At 41.2% G+C, this 22273-nt stretch overlaps 1 protein-coding gene across 1 annotated transcript in view; it reads right to left on the bottom strand.

The window, feature by feature from the left end:
• qsox2 (quiescin Q6 sulfhydryl oxidase 2) overlaps positions 1-22273 on the bottom strand; it is an 80706-nt gene that overhangs the window by 38425 nt on the left and 20008 nt on the right. Inside the window, exons 2-6 of the mRNA XM_043720489.2 lie at positions 21631-21731; positions 17084-17132; positions 13824-13929; positions 12606-12696; positions 10350-10495 (exon numbers count right to left, since the gene is read on the bottom strand). Coding sequence (XP_043576424.1) covers positions 10350-10495; positions 12606-12696; positions 13824-13929; positions 17084-17132; positions 21631-21731 — 493 coding nt within the window. The remainder of the gene's footprint in view (positions 1-10349; positions 10496-12605; positions 12697-13823; positions 13930-17083; positions 17133-21630; positions 21732-22273) is intronic.

Here is a 22273-nt window from a genome sequence, read left to right as displayed (position 1 = left end):
CCCAAACTACAAAACATGAACATAGCCAAACCTCATGATTAAACTAAATTGCACCAAATATCTGCATTAAAACTATTCAGCAGAGATTGCTATCCACTGCAGTCATTTTGGAAGCGTAAAAGCTAATTTATATCTTTCACCTGGCTGGGGAAAATTTCTTTTAAACATATCTTAGTAAAGCACCAAAAACAAAAAGGTTAAATCATAACTGCATGATTAAAATGCTAATGACACCTCTGAATTAACAGTCTAACGTCTATACAGTTATGAGGTGCTTCAATCATTTGATACATATATGCAAGTACTTTTCACCCTTGTCAGTGCTCTTTTTGAAAATAAAAAAGGAGAGGAAAGAACGAACATCCCCATTTCTACCCCTAAGTAAATTTACACAATAACACGTCACCATTTTCAACAAGAAAACTATTACAAGGAAAAGCAGAAAGTGAAACAATGTGACAAGTGTGCAGAAAGTGCCTAGAGTTACTACCAGGCTTAAAAGTACTTTGCTGGCTGCATTCCAAACACCAAATTTAAAACCAATACTGAATATTAATGTTTCTGCTATTTGTGATCTCCTGTCGAAGGAAAGTGAGATTGTATAAAGTGGTTAAGCTTAGGTGGCATTTAATACCCTTGAGGGAGCAGGCTACTTCATCAAAGTAGCAGTCTTAGGCGTGGATTCAGGTTTAGATAATAGTTGTGTATTTCTGCACATGAAACAAGATTGAAATGCATGAAGATTTGCAGCAATCTCTGAATGAGTGGTCGCATATTTCAGTATTTAAAGTTCCGTTATCATATTTTAAATATTTTATAATCCACAACCTCACTGCAAGTTAGCTTGTTGAAAGAAAAATATGTCTTCGAAATTATCATCTGCTCAGTTTACCTATCCTGCACACTTTATACATAATCATGTTTTACAAGTCAATCACCTTGGTTTTTTTAAACATTGTAGCACACCAGTAGTCACTGGGATTTTGGAGGTGGGGGTGAGAAGTAGAGTGTGCGCATGAAGCGAGACCATAATTTTCCTCCCTGGTGAAATGCTTGGACTTCTGTGAACAAGGTGGAGATTTGTGCCAGTTTGGAGAAGAGTGGACTGTGTAACCAGGAGAAAACAGAGAGTCTAAAGGGGACTTTTTTAGGATCAGAGTTATTAGGAGTTCTGCAGGGGTCAGTGTCAAGACCACAACTATTACACACATTAACAATCCTGGAGGGAACTGAGGACATTGCTGCTAGGTTTACAGATGACAAAAATTGATGAAAGGCCTGGTAGTTTGAGAAAGCAAAGAGACTGAAGGAGGACTTGGGACAGGGTTGGAAAGTGGGCAAAAGAAGAAGTGGGCAAGTGTGAGGTTATGCACTTTGGTAGGAAGAATAGAGGCATAAACTATTTTCTAAATGGCAAAAGATTTCAAAGATCAAAGGGACTTCAGAATTCTAGTTCAGGATTCTCTTAAGGTTAACATGCAACTTCAGTTGGCAGTTAGCGAGGCAAATGCAATCTTCGCATTCATTTCAAAGTGCTAAAATTCAAGAACAGAATTGTACTGCTGAGGCTGTACAAGGCTCTGGTCAGACTGTCATCCCATTTCCCCTCCCTCAGTCAAAGCAAACGCTCAGAGACAGAGACACAGTATAGTTTTACCTCCAGCTTTATTTTGGGCCCTGGACGGACAGAGAACAATCACCCATATGCACAGAGACACGAGTTCTCTGTCTTCTCTCAAACAGCAGTTTCTTAATGAATTATATAGCCATTTTACAGGGAGGAACATCCAGATAAGGCAACATATATATTAATTGGGTGACTGTTACAATTAGCAAGTGTCAATAGTAAAGATTAAGCCATCTGTTGTTATGCAATGAATTACTGGCTTCAAATAATGAATACTTTTCACCTTGTTATACTGACCTCACATACTGAATGCTTCCAATATTGTTAAATGGCTCTACATAATGACTGCTTTTCCACCTTGTTAACCCATTACCCTTGCCTCCAGCACCCCATCGTTAACAGTAAGTTCTTATCTGATCTGAGTCATGATCAGCAGAATCTTGTTTCACAAAACTCAGAACATGACTCTTTCCCTGCCTGCTTAAACCCATACACATTCTCACGACCATATTTGGAATATTGAGAGCTGTTTAGGGCCCTGTATCTAAGGAAAAGATGTGCTGGTGTTGGAGGGGGTCCTGAGGTTTACAAGAACGATCCCAGGTATGAAGGGCTTGTCATGAGATTACCAGTTGAGGACTCTCAGTCAAACTTACAGAATACTAAAAGGCCTGGATAGAATGGACTTAGAGAAGATGTTCCTGCTAGTAGTTTACATAAGAACCTAAAGGCACAGCACGAGAGTGAAGGGACGACTCTTCAAAACTGTGATAAGGTGGCATTTCTTCAGCCAGAGGGTGGTGCATCTGTGGAACTCATTGCCACAGAAGGCTCTGGAGGTCAAGTCAGAGTGTCTTTAAGGCGGAGATAGATAGATTGTGGACAAGTAAGGGGATCAACGATTCTGTGGAGAAGGCAGGAGAATGGGGTTGAGAAACGCATCTTACCATCTTATGGATGTTAACCCATTCAATATTAGTTGGATTTGCAGTTTAGTTCGAAAAAGGGTCACCCAAATAATCATATTGCTAAGTATTTGACTAAGGCTAGTTACAAAATTTCAATTGTGAAATTTGGAAGTGAATTATTGCCAAGGTGAACAACAAAGAGCAAGCTATTACTATAGATGATGGTGCAATCTTCTAGGAGAAAGTGAGGACTGCAGATGCTGGAGATCAGAGCTGAAAATGTGTTGCAGGAAAAGCGCAGGTCAGGCAGCATCCAAGGAGCAGGAGAATCGACGTTTCGGGCATAAGCCTTTCTTCAGGAATGAGGAAAGTGTGTCCAGCAGGCTAAGATAAAAGGTAGGGAGGAGGGACTTGGGGGAGGGGCGTTGGAAATGCGATAGATGGAAGGAGGTTAAGGTGAGGGTGATAGGCCGGAGTGGGGGTGGGGGCGGAGAGATCAGGAAGAAGATTGCAGGTTAGGAAGGTGGTGCTGAGTTCGAGGGTTGGGACTGATACAAGGTGGGGGGAGGGGAAATGAGGAAACTGGAGAAATCGGAGTTCATCCCTTGTGGTTGGAGGGTTCCTAGGTGGAAGATGAGGCGAGGAGGTTGAACAGTTCATCCACTTTACCAACACCTTCCACCCTGATTTCAAATTAACCTGGACCGTCTCAGACGCCTCCCTCCCCTTCCGAGACCTTTCCATTTCTATCTCGGGTGACCGAATCAACACAGACATTTAATATAAACCGACTGACTCCCACAGCTACCTAGACTACACCTCCTCCCACCCTGCCCCCTGTAAAAACGCCATCCCATATTCCCAATTCCTTCGTCTCCGCCGCATCTGCTCCCAGGAGGACCAGTTCCAATACCGTACAACCCAGATGGCCTCCTTCTTCAAAGACCGCAATTGCCCCCCAGACGTGATTGACGATGCTCTCCACCGCATCTCCTCCACTTCCCACTCCTCCGCCCTTGAGCCCCGCCCGTCCAATCGCCACCAGGACAGGACCCCACTGGTCCTCAGCTACCACCCCACCAACCTCCAGATACATCGTATCATCCGTCGTCATTTCCGCCACCTCCAAACGGACCCCACCAACAGGGATATATTGCTCTCCCCTCCCCTATCAGCGTTCCGAAAAGACCACTCCCTCCGTGACTCCGTCAGGTCCACACCCCCCACCAACCCAACCTCCACTCCAGGCACCTTCTCCTGCAACCGCAAGAAATGCAAAACTTGCGTCCACACCTCCCCCCTTACTTCCCTCCAAGGCCCCAAGGGATCCTTCCATATCCGCTACAAACACATTATTTACTGCATCCGCTGCACCCGATGTGGCCTTCTCTATATTGGGGAGACAGGCCGCCTACTTGCGGAACATTTCAGAGAACACCTCTGGGACACCCGGACCAACCAACCCAACCACCCCGTGGCTCAACACTTCAACTCCCCCTCCCACTCCACCAAGGACATGCAGGTCCTTGGACTCCTCCATTGCCAGACCATAGCAACACGACGGCTGGAGGAAGAGCGCCTCACCTTCCGCCTAGGAACCCTCCAACCACAAGGGATGAACGCAGATTTCTCCACTTTCCTCATTTCCCCTCCCCCCACCTTGTCTCTGTCCCAACCCTCGAACTCAGCACCACCTTCCTAACCTGCAATCTTCTTCCTGACCCCTCCGCCCCCACCCCCACTCCGGCCTATCACCCTCACCTTAATCTCCTTCCACCTATCGCATTTCCAACGCCTCTCTCCCTCCTCCCTACCTTTTATCTTAGCCTGCTGGACACACTTTCCTCATTCCTGAAGAAGGGCTCATGCCCGAAACGTCGACTCTCCTGCTCCTTCGATGCTTCCTGACCTGCTGCACTTTTCCAGCAACACATTTTCAGATGCAATCTTCTACACAATTTTTCCATTAACCACATTCAGCTGTGCATTTCATTCTGCCATTACTTCTGGCCCATTAACTCACATGTGCATACACAGGAAAAAAAAATGATTTTAATGCATTTGTTCAGATTGTCACGGGTTTTCACATAATAGATTTTCATACAGTTAAGATATTTACTTGCTTCAGTTGGCAATGCAATTGCAATTAAAACGTATTTTGGTATTGTATCTGATTTGGTGTTACTGGCTACTGTTCACTTAATTGCATACTTTAAGGCAAATGATTTGCCATTGCTGACAGAATAAAGTCAAGAAAGCAAATGGCACAACTGGATCCAAAGTTACAGCTGTCTTCAAATGAAAAATAACCATGTTTTGTGTTTGGTTTGATAATTTTAAATGAAATTAATTTGGAGATAGACTCAGGGACTGGTGAAAATGATCAGAACTGCCCACAATCAGGAACAAACTGAGCATTAGAATGGCACTGTATCTCAAAAGAGCCATGAGCTTCTCAAAATGCAACCAAGTTATGAAGACAGGATAGTTAAATATATCATGCAAGGATGTCCAACTATTTGAAGTGGACAGCCAGACATTTGCAAATGTTAAATCAGTGAGCTAGATTTGATTTGGAAGCCCAAATATCAAAATACAAGGCCACTTTCCCTAATCATTCATATGATGATCAAAACTGATAGAAACAATGAACAAGTCAGATGCCGGAATGAAATCTATCTTGTTAGAACATCAAATTTTATTTTTGCGATTTTGTTAATCTTGTGGTCATCACTGAACACACTTACTTATAAAAGGCTGCCAATATGCTTCCAATAAATGAATATATTGATGCACAAAGAATACAAAAACAAAGCTACATACATATGTAACAATACGGAACGATCTTACTATCAATAGCAAAAAGATTCAACCCTTTTGCCCAGCAAAATCATTCACAAACATTCAACCTCAGTGAAGCATCATTCCCACTCTTCATTCAATTGCTAACTTAACTGACAGGTTTATTGCACTTATCTAGCTTACTCATTTAGTTTAAGTCATTATTCCTTGGAAATGCTGTGACAACTTGATGCTTACAAAACATACAACTCTGCTTAAAAGTCAACTTCACACAAACAAAATCAAAAACTAATTTTTCTCAAAAAAAAGTTTCCAATTAACCATGCCATAACGCTTCGTCACAATATACACCGTTTGGACTCAACTACATAAAATTAGAAACGCTTCTTGACAAATAGCCTGTTTGACAGATATAATTCGCTTCCTAATCGTGCTTTAAACAACGACCACTTCCTTTCAGAAGTTAATAACAGAAGAATACAAATGCCATAATCAACATGTTAAACTTGTAGGATTATCTTTGTTGACTTACAAAATTCAAGCTAAATGAAGCAAGGCAGTGCTGCACTAACTTGTGGCACAGTGAAAATGTCCCTGCTTCTGGGCCAAGAGAACCAGGTTTAATTCACATCCTACTTGCTCCAGAGACATCCAATAACATCTGAACAAGTTAATTAGAAAATCACAAAAAAAATATTTTTTCGCCTCAAAGAATTCAAACAAGGCATCATTCTATTGGCAATCATGAAAAACATTTTTGTCCCTATATTTAGAAGGCCCCAAACAACGCACAAAGGTATTCCTTTATGGCATGTTTTACAGTTCAAATAGCATTCCAATTGCAATTGAAATTTTCGTTAAGGATTGAGTTTTTGGATACTTCTACAAGTCACATTCTATTTTCCGACTTTGAGCATTAGATTTCTCTTTTCTTTAACTTCTTTATTTTGCTGCTGTTTACACGACATTTATTGCAAATTAATAAGGTTACATACATACAAAACACAAGGAGGGGAAATGTTCAATTCAGCATTATTTTGGCTTAGATGGAACCTTCAAGTCATTTGTTGAAAATGTACACAATAAATATGCACAAGAAATGAACTGGGGTCAACATTTGTCAGGATTTTGAAGTTACTCCAAGCAGAGAAAAAACAGGTTTTAAGCTTATCTGTCCATGCAAATCTGAATTAAGTTATTTCATGTATTTCTGATGTATATTCTAAATTTGATTGTGAATTTAAAAGCTTCTTGTAAATGCAGCTTAAGGAGATCTGCTTTGTAAGAAAACTACAGGATGTCCATTAGAGGACTGTACTTATGAACAATGATGGTCTAAGCTCCATCAGATGTCCAATACTCCACACTAAAATGCAGGCTGACAAAAGTACTGTTGCACCCAAAATCATTAATCTTTCAATCTTTTCAAGAGCTGGGGATGAAGCATAAACACAATAAGGTTGAAGATCAAAATCCTACTAAATATTAAAACTTTTAATACTTGGATTTCACATTGTTTACAAACAAAACTTCGGAATGTTGGAGCTTAGCTTTGCTTTAAAGAGCTAAAACAATTCAATATTGAATTTGATCCACCAGGTTTAGTCGCAGTTGGAAGGCTAGCAGCTAGCCACTAGCCAATTCCTGGCAGAATGCACCCAAATCAGGAAAAGCAGTGTTGGTCATGCAACTGACACAATCAGAATGGGTACAGTATGTTCAGTCAGCTGTGCCTATTTGTTCTCTGCAAAAACAATTTTGCAAGCCATAACCACCTGCACAATCAGGTGCTTATCGAATACACCTTTGAAAACCATGATTGAATCTGCCTTGTTACCCTTTCAGTGATTTGATACAACGGGAGCTTTCTAGGTCATTTTAAAGGGGAGTCTGGAGCCACATTGCTGAGATTATGGAATCAGATGAAGGCTAGTTCTGGAGCTTAAGTTTTCAGCACTGAACATAGAACATTACAGTGCAGTATAGGCCCTTTGGCCCTTGATGTTGCACCAACCTGTGAAATTAATCTGATGCCCATCTAACCTTAGATTATTCCATTATTATCCACATGTCTGTCCAATGCCCATTTAAATGCCCTTGACATCAGCAAATCTACTGATGTTGCAGGAGGCCATTCCACGCCTCTACTACTCTGAGTAAACAAACTACTCCTGATATCTGTCCTAAATTTATCACCCCTCAATTTAAAGCTATGCCCCTTCGGGTTAGCCTTCACCATCTGAGGAAAAAGGCTCTCACTGTTCACCCTAACTCACCCTATGATTATCTTATATGTCTCAATTAAGTCACCTCTCAACTGTCCTCTCTCTACTGAAAACAGCCTTTCCTCCTAAGACCTTCTTTCCATATCAGACTACATTCTCGTAAAGCTCCTCTGAACCCTTTCCAAAGCTTCCACATCCTTCCAATAATGCACAATACTCCAGATGCGGCTGCACCAGTGTCACGTACAGGTGAAGCATGATCTCGTGGCTCCAAAACTCAATCTCCCTTTCAATAAACGCCAACACACCACATGCCTTCTTAGCAACCCTATCAACCTGGCTGACAACTTTCAAGGATTTATACACCAATGAGATCTCTCTGTTCATCTACACTGCGGAGAATTTTAACATTAGCCCAGTACTCTGCATTCCTGTTACTTCTTCCAAAGTGAACTACTTTCCACTTTTCCGCATTAAACTCCATTTGCCACTTCTCAGCTCTGCATCTTATCTGTGTCTCTCCGTAACCCATAACATCCTTCTTCACTATCCACAACTCTGCCTACCTTAGTGTCATCTGCAAATTCACTAACATGTCCTTCTACGCCCACCACCTGATCATTCATAAAAATGATAAACAGCAGTGGCCCCAAAACAGATCCTTGTGACACAGCAATGATAACGAAGCTCCAGAATGAACATTTCCAATTAACCACCACATTCTGTCTTCTTTCAGCTAGCCAATTTCTGATCCAAAATGCTAAATCATCTTCAATCCAGAAACTTCATATTTTGTGCCATAGTCTATCATGTGGAATCTTATTAAATGTCTTACTGAAATCTATACGAACCACATCAACTGCTTTACCTTCATCCACCTGTTTTGTCACCTTCTCGAAGAACTCAGTAAAGGTTACTGAGGCACAAACTACCCTTCATAGTCAACGATGTTGACTATCCCTAATCAAAGCATTCCTTTCCAGATGATTATAAAGCCTTTCTCTCTTATAATCTTTTCCAACACTTTACCCACAATCGAAGTAAGGCTCACTGGCCTACAATTACCAAGGTTGTCTCGACTCCCCTTCTTAAACAAGGGAGCAACATTTGCTATCCTCCAGTCTTCTGGCACTACTCCTGTTGACATGACGACATGAAGATCGAAGCCAAAGGCTCTGTAATCTCCTCCGTAGCTTCCCACAAAATCAGAGAATAAATCCCATCCAGCCCAGGAGGTTTATATATTTTCAGATCTTCCAAAATTCCTCAAATTTCCTCTTTATCAACCTCAATCCCATCTAATCTTGTAGCCTGTATCTCTGTGCTCTCACTAACATTGCCCTTTTCCAATGTGAATAGACAAAACTTATTCATTAAGCACTTCCCTTCTGTCCTCTAATTCCACACACAACCTTCTATTACTATCTTTGATTGGCCCAAATCTTATTGTAGTCATTCTTTTATTCTTTATATACCTATAGAAGACTTTGATCCTATCTGCCAACAACTTCTCATGTCCCCACCTAGCTCCTCTTAGCCCTCGCTTTAGATCTTTTCTGGCTAACTTATAACTCTGAAGCCCCCTAATTGAGCCTTCACACATTCATCCTCACATAAGCTTTCTTCCTCTTGACAAGAGCTTCATCTTGTATCGTAAACCATGGCTCCTTCTCTTGACAACTAACTCCCTCTTTGCTATGCTTTCCTATGCATCCCTAGAACAATTCGAAGGCCTATAGAAAACTCCCAACAGGGTGATCTCTCCTTTCCTGTTTCTAACCTCAGCCCAAACTACCTCAGTGATAGAGACCTTAAACATGATCTCAGTTGCTGTAATACTACCCTTGATTAACAATGCCACACATCTCCCCCCCAAACCATCTGCCTTTTACCATCTTCTCTGTTCTTGCTGAAATATATAAATCCTGGAATCCACAAAAACCATTCCTGTCCCTCCTCTAGCTATGTTTCCGAAATGGCCACAACTCGAAACTCCAGGTACCAATCGTGCTGCAAGTTCACCCACCTTATTCTGGATGCTCCTGGCATTGAAATACGCACATTTCAAACCAACATCCTGATTGCCGGTGCCCTCTTATGACCTTGTAAACCTATCCCTGACCTCACTGCTGTCAGGGTCCTTGGTCTTTTTCAGTGTATCAGTGGATTCATCTGTTTGGCAATATCATGTGGAGTCAACAAAATAACTGAAGACTTTCTCCTGAAATGCTGCAAATCTCTGGAGTGAATTTTGTCATTTACTCAGTCCTTCTGGCTCAAGTTGGTTGAAAATACTTCAGCCATTTCCTTCATGGTCACATGCTGGGCTTTGCATCATTGAGGTTATTTGTAGAATGTCTCCTCCTATGACATGCTTAATTCCCCAACACAGCTAGATTCCTTTTAGCTGGTCTTTTGTTTCTAAGATTGCTTTACTCCGTCTATAGCATACATATCATCACTGGATAGATGTTTTTTATTTTTAAACAATTGTGTTTGAAGTGGTTTGATACAGTTATCATAGGATCCCTACAGCGTGGAAACAGGCCATTGAATAGCTTGCTGGCCATCCAAGAGTCAAATTGCCATGCATCTGTAGTAACACATGGGCACAACTAAGGATAATACATATCCTTCACTACAAAGGGTATTAATAAACTAGTTGTGTTTTATGTCAATCAGATAGTTTCATGGTCAACATAACTGATATTAATATCATATTTATTTAGTTAAAGATGGTGAAGGGTTCTTGATGCATTGTTCTGCAAAAAGCTGCCGTACACTTACATGTAAATTAATCCATGGGAGCCATTAGGGTAAAACAAGTAGCAAGACGGCACTGAATGGATACCAAGTTTTTCCATTAACTTTTTGTCTGTATCCAACACTCGTTTCACAATAATATTTTCATACTGCATCAAATCAAGTATTACCTGTGAGAAAACACAGACTTAACATATTACACCATAACAATTAAAATACATCCATATCATTATAAACTATTACAATCATCAGCTTGTTTCGAAGTAAATACTATTGATTGCTTTTCATAAACAGAGTTTGGTTTTAACAGCCCACCCAAAGAAACTGAGTCCTTCAAGGGCTTTCCTTTCCTGTGTGTTGAGGGTGTTCCCTTCCTTCTTCCTGCTTAGTGCTGGTGCAACCGCCTGTCTGATAGTCAGCATGACAGGGCAAGAAAAATAAAAAACTATCCCTCCAAGAAAAATTGGACCAGTTCACACTAAAAATTAACAAAGACAACTCAGAAGCTTGGATTAAAAACCTATTGGAATGACCACTAACAGACCATAGAAAAAGCCATTCTAGTGAGAGGGATGAACTAAACTACAGAGATGCGGACAAAAAGGACTTCTGAGCAGCATTAGAATCAACCCTGAAAGACAATGGACTCACAGAAGAAACCCATCAGACAGACAGGTGCACCAACACTCAGCAGGAAGGAAGAAGGGAACACCCTCAACACACAGGAAAGCCCTATAAGGACTCAGAAAAGGCAGAAACAATGTAATCCTACCTGCAGACAAAGGGTGCATGACTGTCATCCTAAACAGAACATAGTACGTCGAAGAGGCGAACTCACTGCTCGCAGCTACCAACACTTACCAACAACTGGTGACGGACCCGACTCCACAGCGAGAAAACCGTCTCACAGCTACATTGAAGAAGCTTTATAAATCAGGCCAAATTAATAAGATCTCCAAAAAATTAAACCCGATGGATCCGATACACCCTGCTAAGGATTACCTAGGTTAACAAACCAGGGGCCCCTCTTAGAACACACGGATATACACATTAACAAAGGAACTCCACCAGAAACTGAAATACCTGGAGACTCATGCCACTCCATGCACTCCACCCAAGAATTTTTGAAGATCAAAGACACCAAGATATAAAAGGACAAAATGTTGTTCTCCTTTGTAGTAACAACTCTATTCACATCAATTAACATCAGCCTGGCCAAAGAAACACTGACCACATGACTAGACGAACCAAGGACACAAATATCAGACAGCACCAACTTCATCAGCAAGGACAACATCCTCAGGCTAGTAGACCTGTACCTCATTACCCACTTCACCTTCAATGACACAACCTAGAAACAAATCAACAGAGCACCCACGGGATCACCAGATTCTTAAACAACAAACCCAAACAAGTAGACACAACACGCCCAGAAACTCTAGCCACACTACCATACATCAAAGGCATCTCGGAAATAACCACCAGATTACTCCGACCCATTGGCATCATGGTAGCCCACAAACCTACCAACACACTGAAACAGCAACTGATGAACCTAAAGGACCCTATACCAACAACCAGCAAAATGAATGTAATTTACAAAATACCCTGCAAGGACTGTAACCACCACATCGGACAGACAGGCAGAAAACTAGCCACCAGGATACACAAACACCAATTAGCCACCAAAAGACATGACCCACTATCACTAATATCCTTACATGAAGACTGAGGAGGACACCACTTCGACTGGGACAACACATCCATCCTGGGACAGGCTAAACAGAGACATGCACAGAAATTCCTCGAGGCCTGGCATTCAAACTGGAACTCCATCAATAAACACATCGATTTGGACCCCACTTACCAACCTCTGAGAAAAAAAGAACCAGAAATGATATCACCCACCTTAAGAGACCAAGTCTCACAAATAGAAAGCGGAACAGAACACCAACACTTTACTGGAGGCGCACTGATGTTACTTAGCATGGTGATGAAATGTGTAAAAACAAACCTGCCAGCTCAGACAGCAAACTTACAATCTGAACCTCAACCTGAGCAACAAACCTTCTCAAAATTCACACTGACTTATTTCCATTTTAAACCAACTCCAAGCATTGTTTTGTTTCCATTTTAGCCAAAGTAAAACAAAAAGACAGAAAACCTTTGGATTTGTTGGTGGTACGTCTGTGAGGACTATACTGTTGGATGGTCAGGTAGATAGGACAATCAGAAGGTAGAGTACAGCGTATACAATAGGTCGGCAAAACTCAAACTCACCTCCCGACCAACATAGGAAAATTCTTTTTCGAATATAACAGCTGTATAGTGCTTCTGGTGTTTTCCCAACAAAAACAGAACAGAGCTAGAGCTGAAACAAAAAGGAAAAATGTTTTGGAGGCCATTAACCTTTCAGAAAAAGACATTTCACTCAGCAAATGTACAAGGTATCTGCTATGACTATATCAATTTTACATTTCAAAACGCACACCGGATTTGGCTTCAAATTTTTTTAATGAAATTAAATTAATGTTCTGGACTATGGCAAAGTAAAAGACAATACATTTTGGAACATTTAGCTTTTGATGCCATGTCAGCACAATGTGGTGAAAGTACACAACTTTACAGCCAAGTGTTTTAGTTATTTTTCCCATCATCTCAATGCAGATTTTTGCTTGTTTACAACAGGAGTAAACCAATAACCATGTACTTCATCCAAATCACCATTGCTCTCAATAATGCATTTTGTCAGGCAAATCGATTGATGAGCAGACAGTGAAACCAAAATCTTTTCTTCACCTTCTTGACATATCGCATTACAAGCAGGTCTTGAGCAACATAAATTTGGATCGGGAACACTGGACAATACATTCCCTCTATATATCATGGGATCAAAGGTCAATTACAATGGGAATTTTCATCAAACTCAGCAGGAACAGGGAATTGAACTCAGGATATTCTTGCCTGTACATCCAGGTACTAAAACCAGGAATGCTCCAAGACTCATGACGATCAGCCAATTTTCTGCAATTTTATAGCGATTGGGAAGAAAAGTGATCTACTTAGTGACATTATATATATAACAAATAAACCTATACACTGAAAAGGGAGGAAGAGATAATCACCAGGGACATGCTTTTCCATTTTCCATTAACTGGTGCAAAAGAATCAGAGGTGGGCTGGGAGTAGCGTGGAGTGTGGAGCAAGTAGATAAAATGCCCCAGACTCAAATAGAAAACAAAAGGAGAAACTACACAAGCACTCAAAAATTAGTAACTTGCTACAAAATTAACTCAAGGTCTAACTGCTCAATGCCACAAGAGTGCAACAGACTGCAATGTCTCTCAAAAACCACAGGTCACACAGCATGCTTTGCAGACAGTTGGAGCCTCATTATTGTTACTACAACACTTAAAAAGGTGTTTGAAATGTGCAAGAACAGTTCCATTTTAATTGTTCTAAATGGAGTCACAGGGGAAAAACATTCAACAACTGTACCTTGCAGTGCTCAGTACTGGACAAGCAGGCGGCTTGTTTGTACTAGTGTGATTTTGCAGAAAGTCGACCATGATTTGTCGAATAGTTTCTAACTCTCTGTTTGGTCCTGAAAAACAAATGATCCTATGATACAATTTTGAAATTTAAAAAAAGATAGACAAGGTTCATGAAATTGTGATCTTTGGCCTTCAGAAAATCAAATAACAAAAGCCCCACACTTGAACAGGTTTTGTCAGCCACAGCAATTATATACTGAGAACTAGTTTTCAAATCCTAGATCATTATTGAAAGGTGGGAGATTTAGAAGTCAAAGAGTGAATGACCTTACTCAGTTTAAAGAAATGTTGAAATAGGATAATGAAATACTAAGCCTGATTTCACAGTAAAGAAAGAAATAGAGTCATCGAGTCATACAGCATGGAAACATACCGTTCGGTCGAACCTGCCCAAGACGTCCATATATCCCAATCCAATCTAGTCCCACCCTCCAGCAGCCGGCCCATATCCCTCCAAACCCTTCCTATTCATATACCCATCCAAATGCCTCTTAAATTTTGCAATTGTACCAGCCTCCACCACTTCCTCTGGCAGCTCATTCCATACACATACCACCCTCTGTGTGAAAAGGTTGTCCCTTAGGTCTCTTTTATATCTTTCCCCTCTCACCCTAAACCTATATCCTCTAGTTCTGGACTCCCCGACGCCAGGGAAAAGACTTTGCCTATTTATTCTATCCATGCCCCTCAATTTTGTAAACCTCTATAAGGTCACCCCTCAGCCTCCGACGCTTCACGGAAAACAGTCCCAGCCTGTTCAGCCTCTCCCTATAGCTCAAATCCTCCAAACCAGGCAACAACTTTGTAAATCTTTTCTGAACCCTTTCAAGTTTCACAACATCTTTCCGATAGGAAGGAGACCAGTATTGCACGCAATATTCCAAGTGGCCTAACCAATGTCCTGTACAGCTGCAACATGACCTCCCAACTCCTGTACTCAATACTCTGACCAATAAAGGAAAGCATATCAAACGCCTTCTTCACTATCTTGTCTACCTGCGACTCCACTTTCAAGGAGCTATGAACCTGCACTTCAAGGTCTCTTTGTTCAGCAACACTCCCTAGGACCTTACCATTAAGTGTATAAGTCCTGCAACGATTTGCTTTCCCAAAATGCAGCATCTCGCATTTATCTGAATTAAACTCCATCTGCCACTTCTCAGCCCATTGGCCCATCTGGTCAAGATCCTGTTGTAATCTGAGGTAACCATCTTCGCTGTCCACTACACCTCCAATTTTGGTGTCATCTGCAAACTTAATAACCGTACCTCTTACACTTGCATCCAAATCATTTATGTAAATGACCAAAAAGTAGAAAACCCAGCACCAATCTTTGTGGCACTCCACTGGTCACAGGTCTCCAGTGTGAAAAACAACCCTCCACCACCACCCTCTGTCTTCTACCTTTGAGTTAGTTCTGTATCCAAATGGTTAGTTCTCCCTGTATTCTGTGAGATCTAACCTTGCTAACCAATCTCCCATGGGAACCTTATTGAACGCCTTACTTAAGTCCATATAGATTACATCTACCACTCTGCCCTCATCAATCCTCTGGAATTGAGACAAACAAATAATTTTAGTGTCAATTAAAACATAACTAACTTAGAAATGTTGTGAATAGAAGGCTTTAATTAAAAAAAGACACCCTTTAACACTTTCATCTTTAAAATGTAGAAGAACAGTAGAGAGTTTTGGTAATGTGCATATTTACAGTCAGAAGTGAATCTAATGATTTGACTGGATAATACAGTTGTCATTTGTACAATCTTAAATATGATTATACAATAGTCATATACATTCATTTGGAATGCAAATTAGAACGAACACTTAAATAATAAGTGTGTAAGAGTAATTAATTTCTTGGAAAACCACTATCTGTATGAACAGTATACAAACATTGATTTGTAACAAATCAGTGTTGAGAGACATCTTTAATGGGTACATCTTTTATGCATGCATGAATAAATGCTTAGGCAGAGAAACCAAAGTCTCGTTTGGTCTTTAAAGGTTCAAAGGGTTAAAAGCTTGCCTGATTACTTAAAGTTTTATGCTACATTGCCTCTATCTACTAATAGGGAAGCTTTCAACTCCTTTGGAGACAACATTAATGAATTACTGTTTTGCTTAATAGTTAACGGGAGGCGATAGGTTATGGCAATGTCATTGGACTAATAATCCAGAACCACAGGGTAATGTTCTGAGCAGATGGGTTCAAATTCCATCACAGATGGTGAAAATGAGAAAGTTTTTTAAAAACTTGATTTACAAAGATTATGGTGACAACCTAACAAGTGTTGACTGCCATAAAAACATTTGCTTCACTCATGTCTTTTGTGGGATTATGCATCAAGTGATGCACCTTTTGCATACAACATGTTCAGGAACAACAGGTACCTGATAAGCACAGTTCGCCAATTCCTGCCTAACAGACCTAAACAGGAAGACCGGCATCTCCAAATCATTAACAGGAAGACAATTTCCTGCCCAGAGACTCTAGCCACCCTGCCATACAAAGACATCTCAGAGCTGATGACCAGATTACTCTGGCCCCTAAGCATCATGGTAGCCCAAAAACCTACCACCACACTCAACCAGCTCCTGATCAATTTAAAAGGAACCCATACCAACAACCAACTGAACCAATGTCATACACAAAATACCATGCAAGGACTGCAACAAACATTATATTGGCCAAGCAAACAGAAAACTCACCACCAGGGCACATGTGCACCAAACAGCCACCAAAAGACATGACCAAACACTTGTATCCATACACAGACAAAGAAGGACACCAGTTCGACTGGGACAATACATCCATCCTGGGACAGGTTAAACAAAACACGCACTGGAATTCCTCGAGGCCTGGCGTTCAAACTGGAACTCCATTAATAAACATATCGATTTGGACTCCATCTACCAAACTCTGAGGAACAGAACCAGAAATAATATCACCTACCACAACAAGCCAAAACAAATAAACAGCAAGCATGGCAGAACACCAACACATCACTGGAGGCTCACTGATGAGGTTACCTAGCACGGTGATGAAATGTCTCAGAACAAATCTACCAGCTCAGTGAGCAAATTTACAACCGGAGCTACAAACCTTCTCCAAAATCTCAAATGAATTACCATGCTGAATTAACAGAACTTCATTTTGCACAAATTTCCATGTTTTGCAGTAAAGCTTAGTGTGTACTGTACCTTTGTAATTTTCTCCTGTTGTGAACTGGGTTGTAAGTGCTTTGAAGTACTGAAAAGGGAAAAACAATAAAAATTAACAATGTTACAACAGCCTTTTAGTGACAGTTACTAGAGTTGGTAGAAATAAAATGGCTCTCCAAAAGCAATTAAAATTTATATTTTAGCTCCAGGAAGCAGAAGCCTATTGCGAAAATGAAAACAAAAATATGGCATAAGAAAGAAACAATCATTCCACTTGATCTAAAATTAGATCAAAAGCTGCAGTTTTGCCCACTCCCAGACACAATAGTTGTCAATGTACATTTTGATCTAGAGCACAGTGTTCTAAACAAATTTGGTCCAGTAGCCAGACAAGTCATACCACAATCTGAAACACAAGATGCAGCATACCTTATCATGGGAAAGTGAGATTGTAACTGAGCCCTGAGTTAACGTTTGACAAAGCAAATCGGAGAAGTTGGCTACCTGACCCATTGGGACTGTACCACAAAAAAAAACTGATTGAATTGTGGCCTTAGCTACAAACTTTCCTGCCACACTCATATCCTTGCAGATAAATTCTTGAAAAACATTAGAAATTGTTGGCATCATTACTATAAGTATAATTTGACAGATGACACAATCAATGGATCAGTGCACTGTGTGAAAATGAAATGTCAAGGAGATATTGCAAAAAAAAATGACAGATGTAGTAACAGAACTAGGTCAGCGAGTCTGCTATGCTATTCAATGAAATCATGGCAGATCTGAAACCTCAACTCCACTTTTTCTACATAACCCTTAAGTCCCAATGATGAAAATTCTGCTCTTTCAGCCTTGAATGACAGTCTCGCTCAGCCTATGCAACTATAGAGTCAGAAATGGGGATATTTGCTAAGGGTGCAGAACATTTGGCATCATTTGTGACTTTCAGAATAAAAAGTAGATCACGCCCATGTACAAATCTAGGACTTTTATATTTAGGTTGATAAGAGGCAAGTAATATACCCACCAATCTCCAACAAGTGAGAATCTAACCAACTCCCCCAAATATGCAATGGCATTTCCATTGTTCAATCTCCCACTAGTAACAGTTGGGAATTACCACTGGCTGAATTTGACTCACCAAAAACAAGTCCTGAAGAAGGGTTATACCTCAAACATTGCCCTCTCTACCTCCTTATGCTGCCTGGCTTACTGTGTTCTTCAAGCCTCCTACTTGTCCACCATACAAATACCATGGCTACAAAAGCCGGTCATAGGCTAGGAATCTTCTTGTGAACAATTCAGGTCTCTCTGAAGCCTGTCCACGCCAAAAGACTGTTGGAATACTCCCTGCAATTGATAACTGCAGATCCAACAATACACAAGATAGATAGAGATCATCCAGGACAAAGTAGCCTGCATGAGTTTATCCACTACAATTAATCTTTAGTTCTTCCTGTCATTCTACAACTGCAGTGGAGTTACAAAATACAATGTAACAACTTACCAAGGCTCCATTGCCAGCTTTATCGAAACATATTAAAAGTCAAGGATTGCAGATACTTTGGAACACCATGACCTGCAAGTTCATCTCTCAGCAATACATACTGACCTGGAACTACATTGTCATTTCTCCAATGTCACTGGAACATGAAAAGGGCTGACAATCAAATAACCAAACTTTTCTCACGGCTGTGTTAGAACCCTTACTGATTTGTCATTATTTTTATCTTATTCTTATAACAATTTTGTTTGGAGCTGTGAACTAAAATGATTTTTGGACTGTGGATACGAGCTGGTGTTTTCTAACAATAGACCAAACAGCTTCTTTGTTTATTTGTGAGGCCAAAAAGGCCTGGAAGTTGATTGAAGGTTGGTTCTTGATCAAAAAGATTCCACAGATGCTTCCTCACCAAGGAAGAGCATTAGGTTTAAACAAATAGCACAAGTTGGGTGTTAACAAGGTCTAATTCCACGACCACAATTTCCCCTCCCTTGTGATCAACAATGAGAAGCCTTCCAGGGCATCTCCTTAACTGGCCATATTTCTGCCCTTGAACCGAACTCCTCCAACTGCAACAAGGATAGAACACCACCGCCCTCACCTTCCACCCCACTAATATCCGGATGCTGCCCATTATCCTCAGCAATTTCCTCCAACTACAATCAGACCCCACTAAAGACAGATTTCCCGACCCACCGCTATTTGCGTTCTGCAGAGACCATTCCCTCAGACTCTCTTGTTAGGTCCTCACACCCCAACAACTTAACCTCCACACCTTTCCCTTGCTGCTGCGTGAAGTGTAAAACCTGCACCCACACTTCCTCACTCACTTCCATTCAAAGCCCCAAAAGGATCTTTTTACATCTGACCGAGACTTTCCTCCACATCCACCCATCTCATCTACTGTGACCGTTGATTAGATTAGATTTAGATTACATTAGTGTGGAAACAGGCCCTTCGGCCCAACAAGTCCACACCGACCCGCCGAAGCGCAACCCACCCATACCCCTACATTTACCCCTTACCTAACACTACGGGCAATTTAGCATGGCCAGTTCACCTGACCTGCACATCTTTGGATGATGGGAGGAAACCCACGAAGACACGGGGAGAACGTGCAAACTCTACACAGTCTGTCGCCTGAGGCGAGAGCCTGTTGCTCTCGACGTGGTCTCCTCTACATCAGAGAGGCACGACGTCAACTTATGGAGGGTTTTAGGGAACATCTCAAGGACATATGCACTCAACAACTCCATTGCTCTGTGGCTGACACTTCACCTCCCCCCCCAACTCCACCAAGGGCATGCAGCCTAGGCCTCCTCCTCCACTGCCAAATCTAAGCCACCTGACGACTGGAGGACGAAAGACTCATCTTCTGCCTTGAGACCCTTCAACTGCATGGCAATGTCGACTTCACTAGTATCCAAATCTCCTATCCCATCCCACCACCCCCCTCTTGACCTGTCCCACTGCCTATCTTCCTTCCCAACTACCTGCTCCCCCTCCCCACTGACCTATTACAAGCACCCACCCCCACCTATCACCTTTCCAGTTACTTCCCCACCAACCCCACCCTCCTAATTATCTCTCAACTCCCTTACCTCCCCCACATTTCCATTGAAGAGCTTCTGCCAGAAACACTGACTCTCTTGCTCCTTAGATACTGCCTGACCTGCTGTGCTTTTCTAGTGCCACACTTTTCAACTGTTAACAATGTCAACCAGGTGGCAGATGATGAATGCTAACTGGGACCTCATGGTCTGTTTGTCAGGGAGTGGTCAGAGTTGGAATTGGGTTTTCAACTGTTTTTGGAGAAAATAAATCTGTCTGTAGATGGGAGAGCACTGATATTTCAAATTTCCCTTATCAGCTCTTGGAAGCTGAGGGAATGAAGCATCAAATTATTACTACTGTCTTTATCATAGTGAGCTGAAAGGATTACCCTGACAGATGTTCAGAAAACTAATCAAGAAGTCATCGATGCCTGTCTAACAATCCATCATGAAAACCAAATAAGTGATCTGGCCACTTGTGTTATTTTCAACTTTTAATCCTTTAACAGTTTGTTTGCCTGCATTGTTTGAATGGGGCTGAAAACAGAGGATTTGTGGATTTATAGCACTGATCAACTAAGTTACTTTGTTACTTAATTTCACTGTGTTAAACAAAGTTACTATATTACAGATACAAACTGGTGTCTGGAAGTTACTGTAAGCAAAGACTGGGATTGGTTATTCAAAACAATGGTTAGGAACCATTGAGGGTCGATTTGAGCTCCTTTGAAGGTTTTAATTTTACTGTGTTTCAAATAGCGGAATTGGTTTGGCTGCCTGTCTCAGTTTTGTAACAATAGGCAAGTAGGTACAACCTAGAGGGTGACTATCCCTTGTGCACCGTTTGTCATATGCTCTGCTTTCTAACTTCTATTTAACTTCATCAAACCTGTGGGAAGCTAACAAAATACCACACAGCCAACAGTAATTCAATACTACATATTGTTGGAGACTATCACATTTATACAAAACCAGAACTTGTTAACTTTGTAAGGCATGACAGTAGAATTGTGAACTAGGTTCAAAACCTATGCTGCAGGAGCTAATTTGATTAGATTAGATTACTTACAGTGTGGAAACAGGCCCTTTGGCCCAACAAGTCCACACCGACCTGCTGATGCGTAACCCACCCATTCCCCTACATTTACCCCTTTACCTGACACTACGGGCAATTTAGCATGGCCAATTCACCTGACCTGCACATCTTTGGACTGTGGGAGGAAACCGGAGCACCCGGAGGAAACCCACGCAGACACGGGGAGAATGTGCAAACTCCACACAGTCAGTCGCCTGAGTCGGGAATTGAACCCGGGTCTTTGGCGCTGTGAGGCAGCAGTGCTAAGCACTGTGCCACCGTGCCGCCCAAAATTTGCACTCCCATACATGGGGACATCAGGCATCAACTTTCTACAAAATACATGTCACATTGATGGAATTGAGTACAACATTAGAAAAGCTGAGGGAGTGATTCGGAAAAGCTGAGGGAATGATTCTCTTCAAAAGCCTGTTTTCAGCGATGTTCTTACCCTAAAAGTTGGATAGAAGTGAATGCCATACTCTGCACAAATGGCAAAATTCTTCTCATCGGCACAGTCCATCACACCTATTCGGATTGCTAATTCCCACTCTGAAATAGCAAAGTTCAAAGTATTACTTCCAGGATATGAACCTAGCAATCATCTTTTTTTGTCTGCAATAAGATTTCAGTTAGTCATAACTAATTTAAAACCCTGTCAGGGGCACAGAGCTCTGCTCTCAAGCCAAAGCTCAGAATGCATGCAGGAACTGTTAATGAAAAAGATTCAAATGCAAGCTTATTGAAATTCACAACATGGTTAGAGATATAGCAGCCCACGTAGACGACCATTTGATGTGCCTGCCTCCGATTCAACCTTATGTATACTTGATTCTAACCTTACAATTGCCAACATAGCTCATGAATGTGTCATTGCTCAACTGAACAGTTTTAAATATTGATTTTCAAAACAGTTCTGTAAACCAGCAAGGCAAGAATTCAGCACAAAGTAATCCTTTGGAATATGCCCAGGTAAATGCCAAAAAATACAGGCAATGGTGGAAATGGCAGGTTTAATATCTATTGAAGGAGATAATACATATTCATGCTCCTTAAGGCAGTTTGTGTGTTTTTCCTTTGTTGCGTGTACTAAT

This window comes from Chiloscyllium plagiosum, unplaced genomic scaffold (assembly GCF_037043375.1).
Source record: "Chiloscyllium plagiosum isolate Xiang-an unplaced genomic scaffold, Cpla_swu_hap1 HiC_scaffold_21, whole genome shotgun sequence".
Taxonomy (NCBI): Eukaryota; Metazoa; Chordata; class Chondrichthyes; order Orectolobiformes; family Hemiscylliidae; genus Chiloscyllium; species Chiloscyllium plagiosum.
This window is presented reverse-complemented; position numbering and strand designations above follow the sequence as displayed.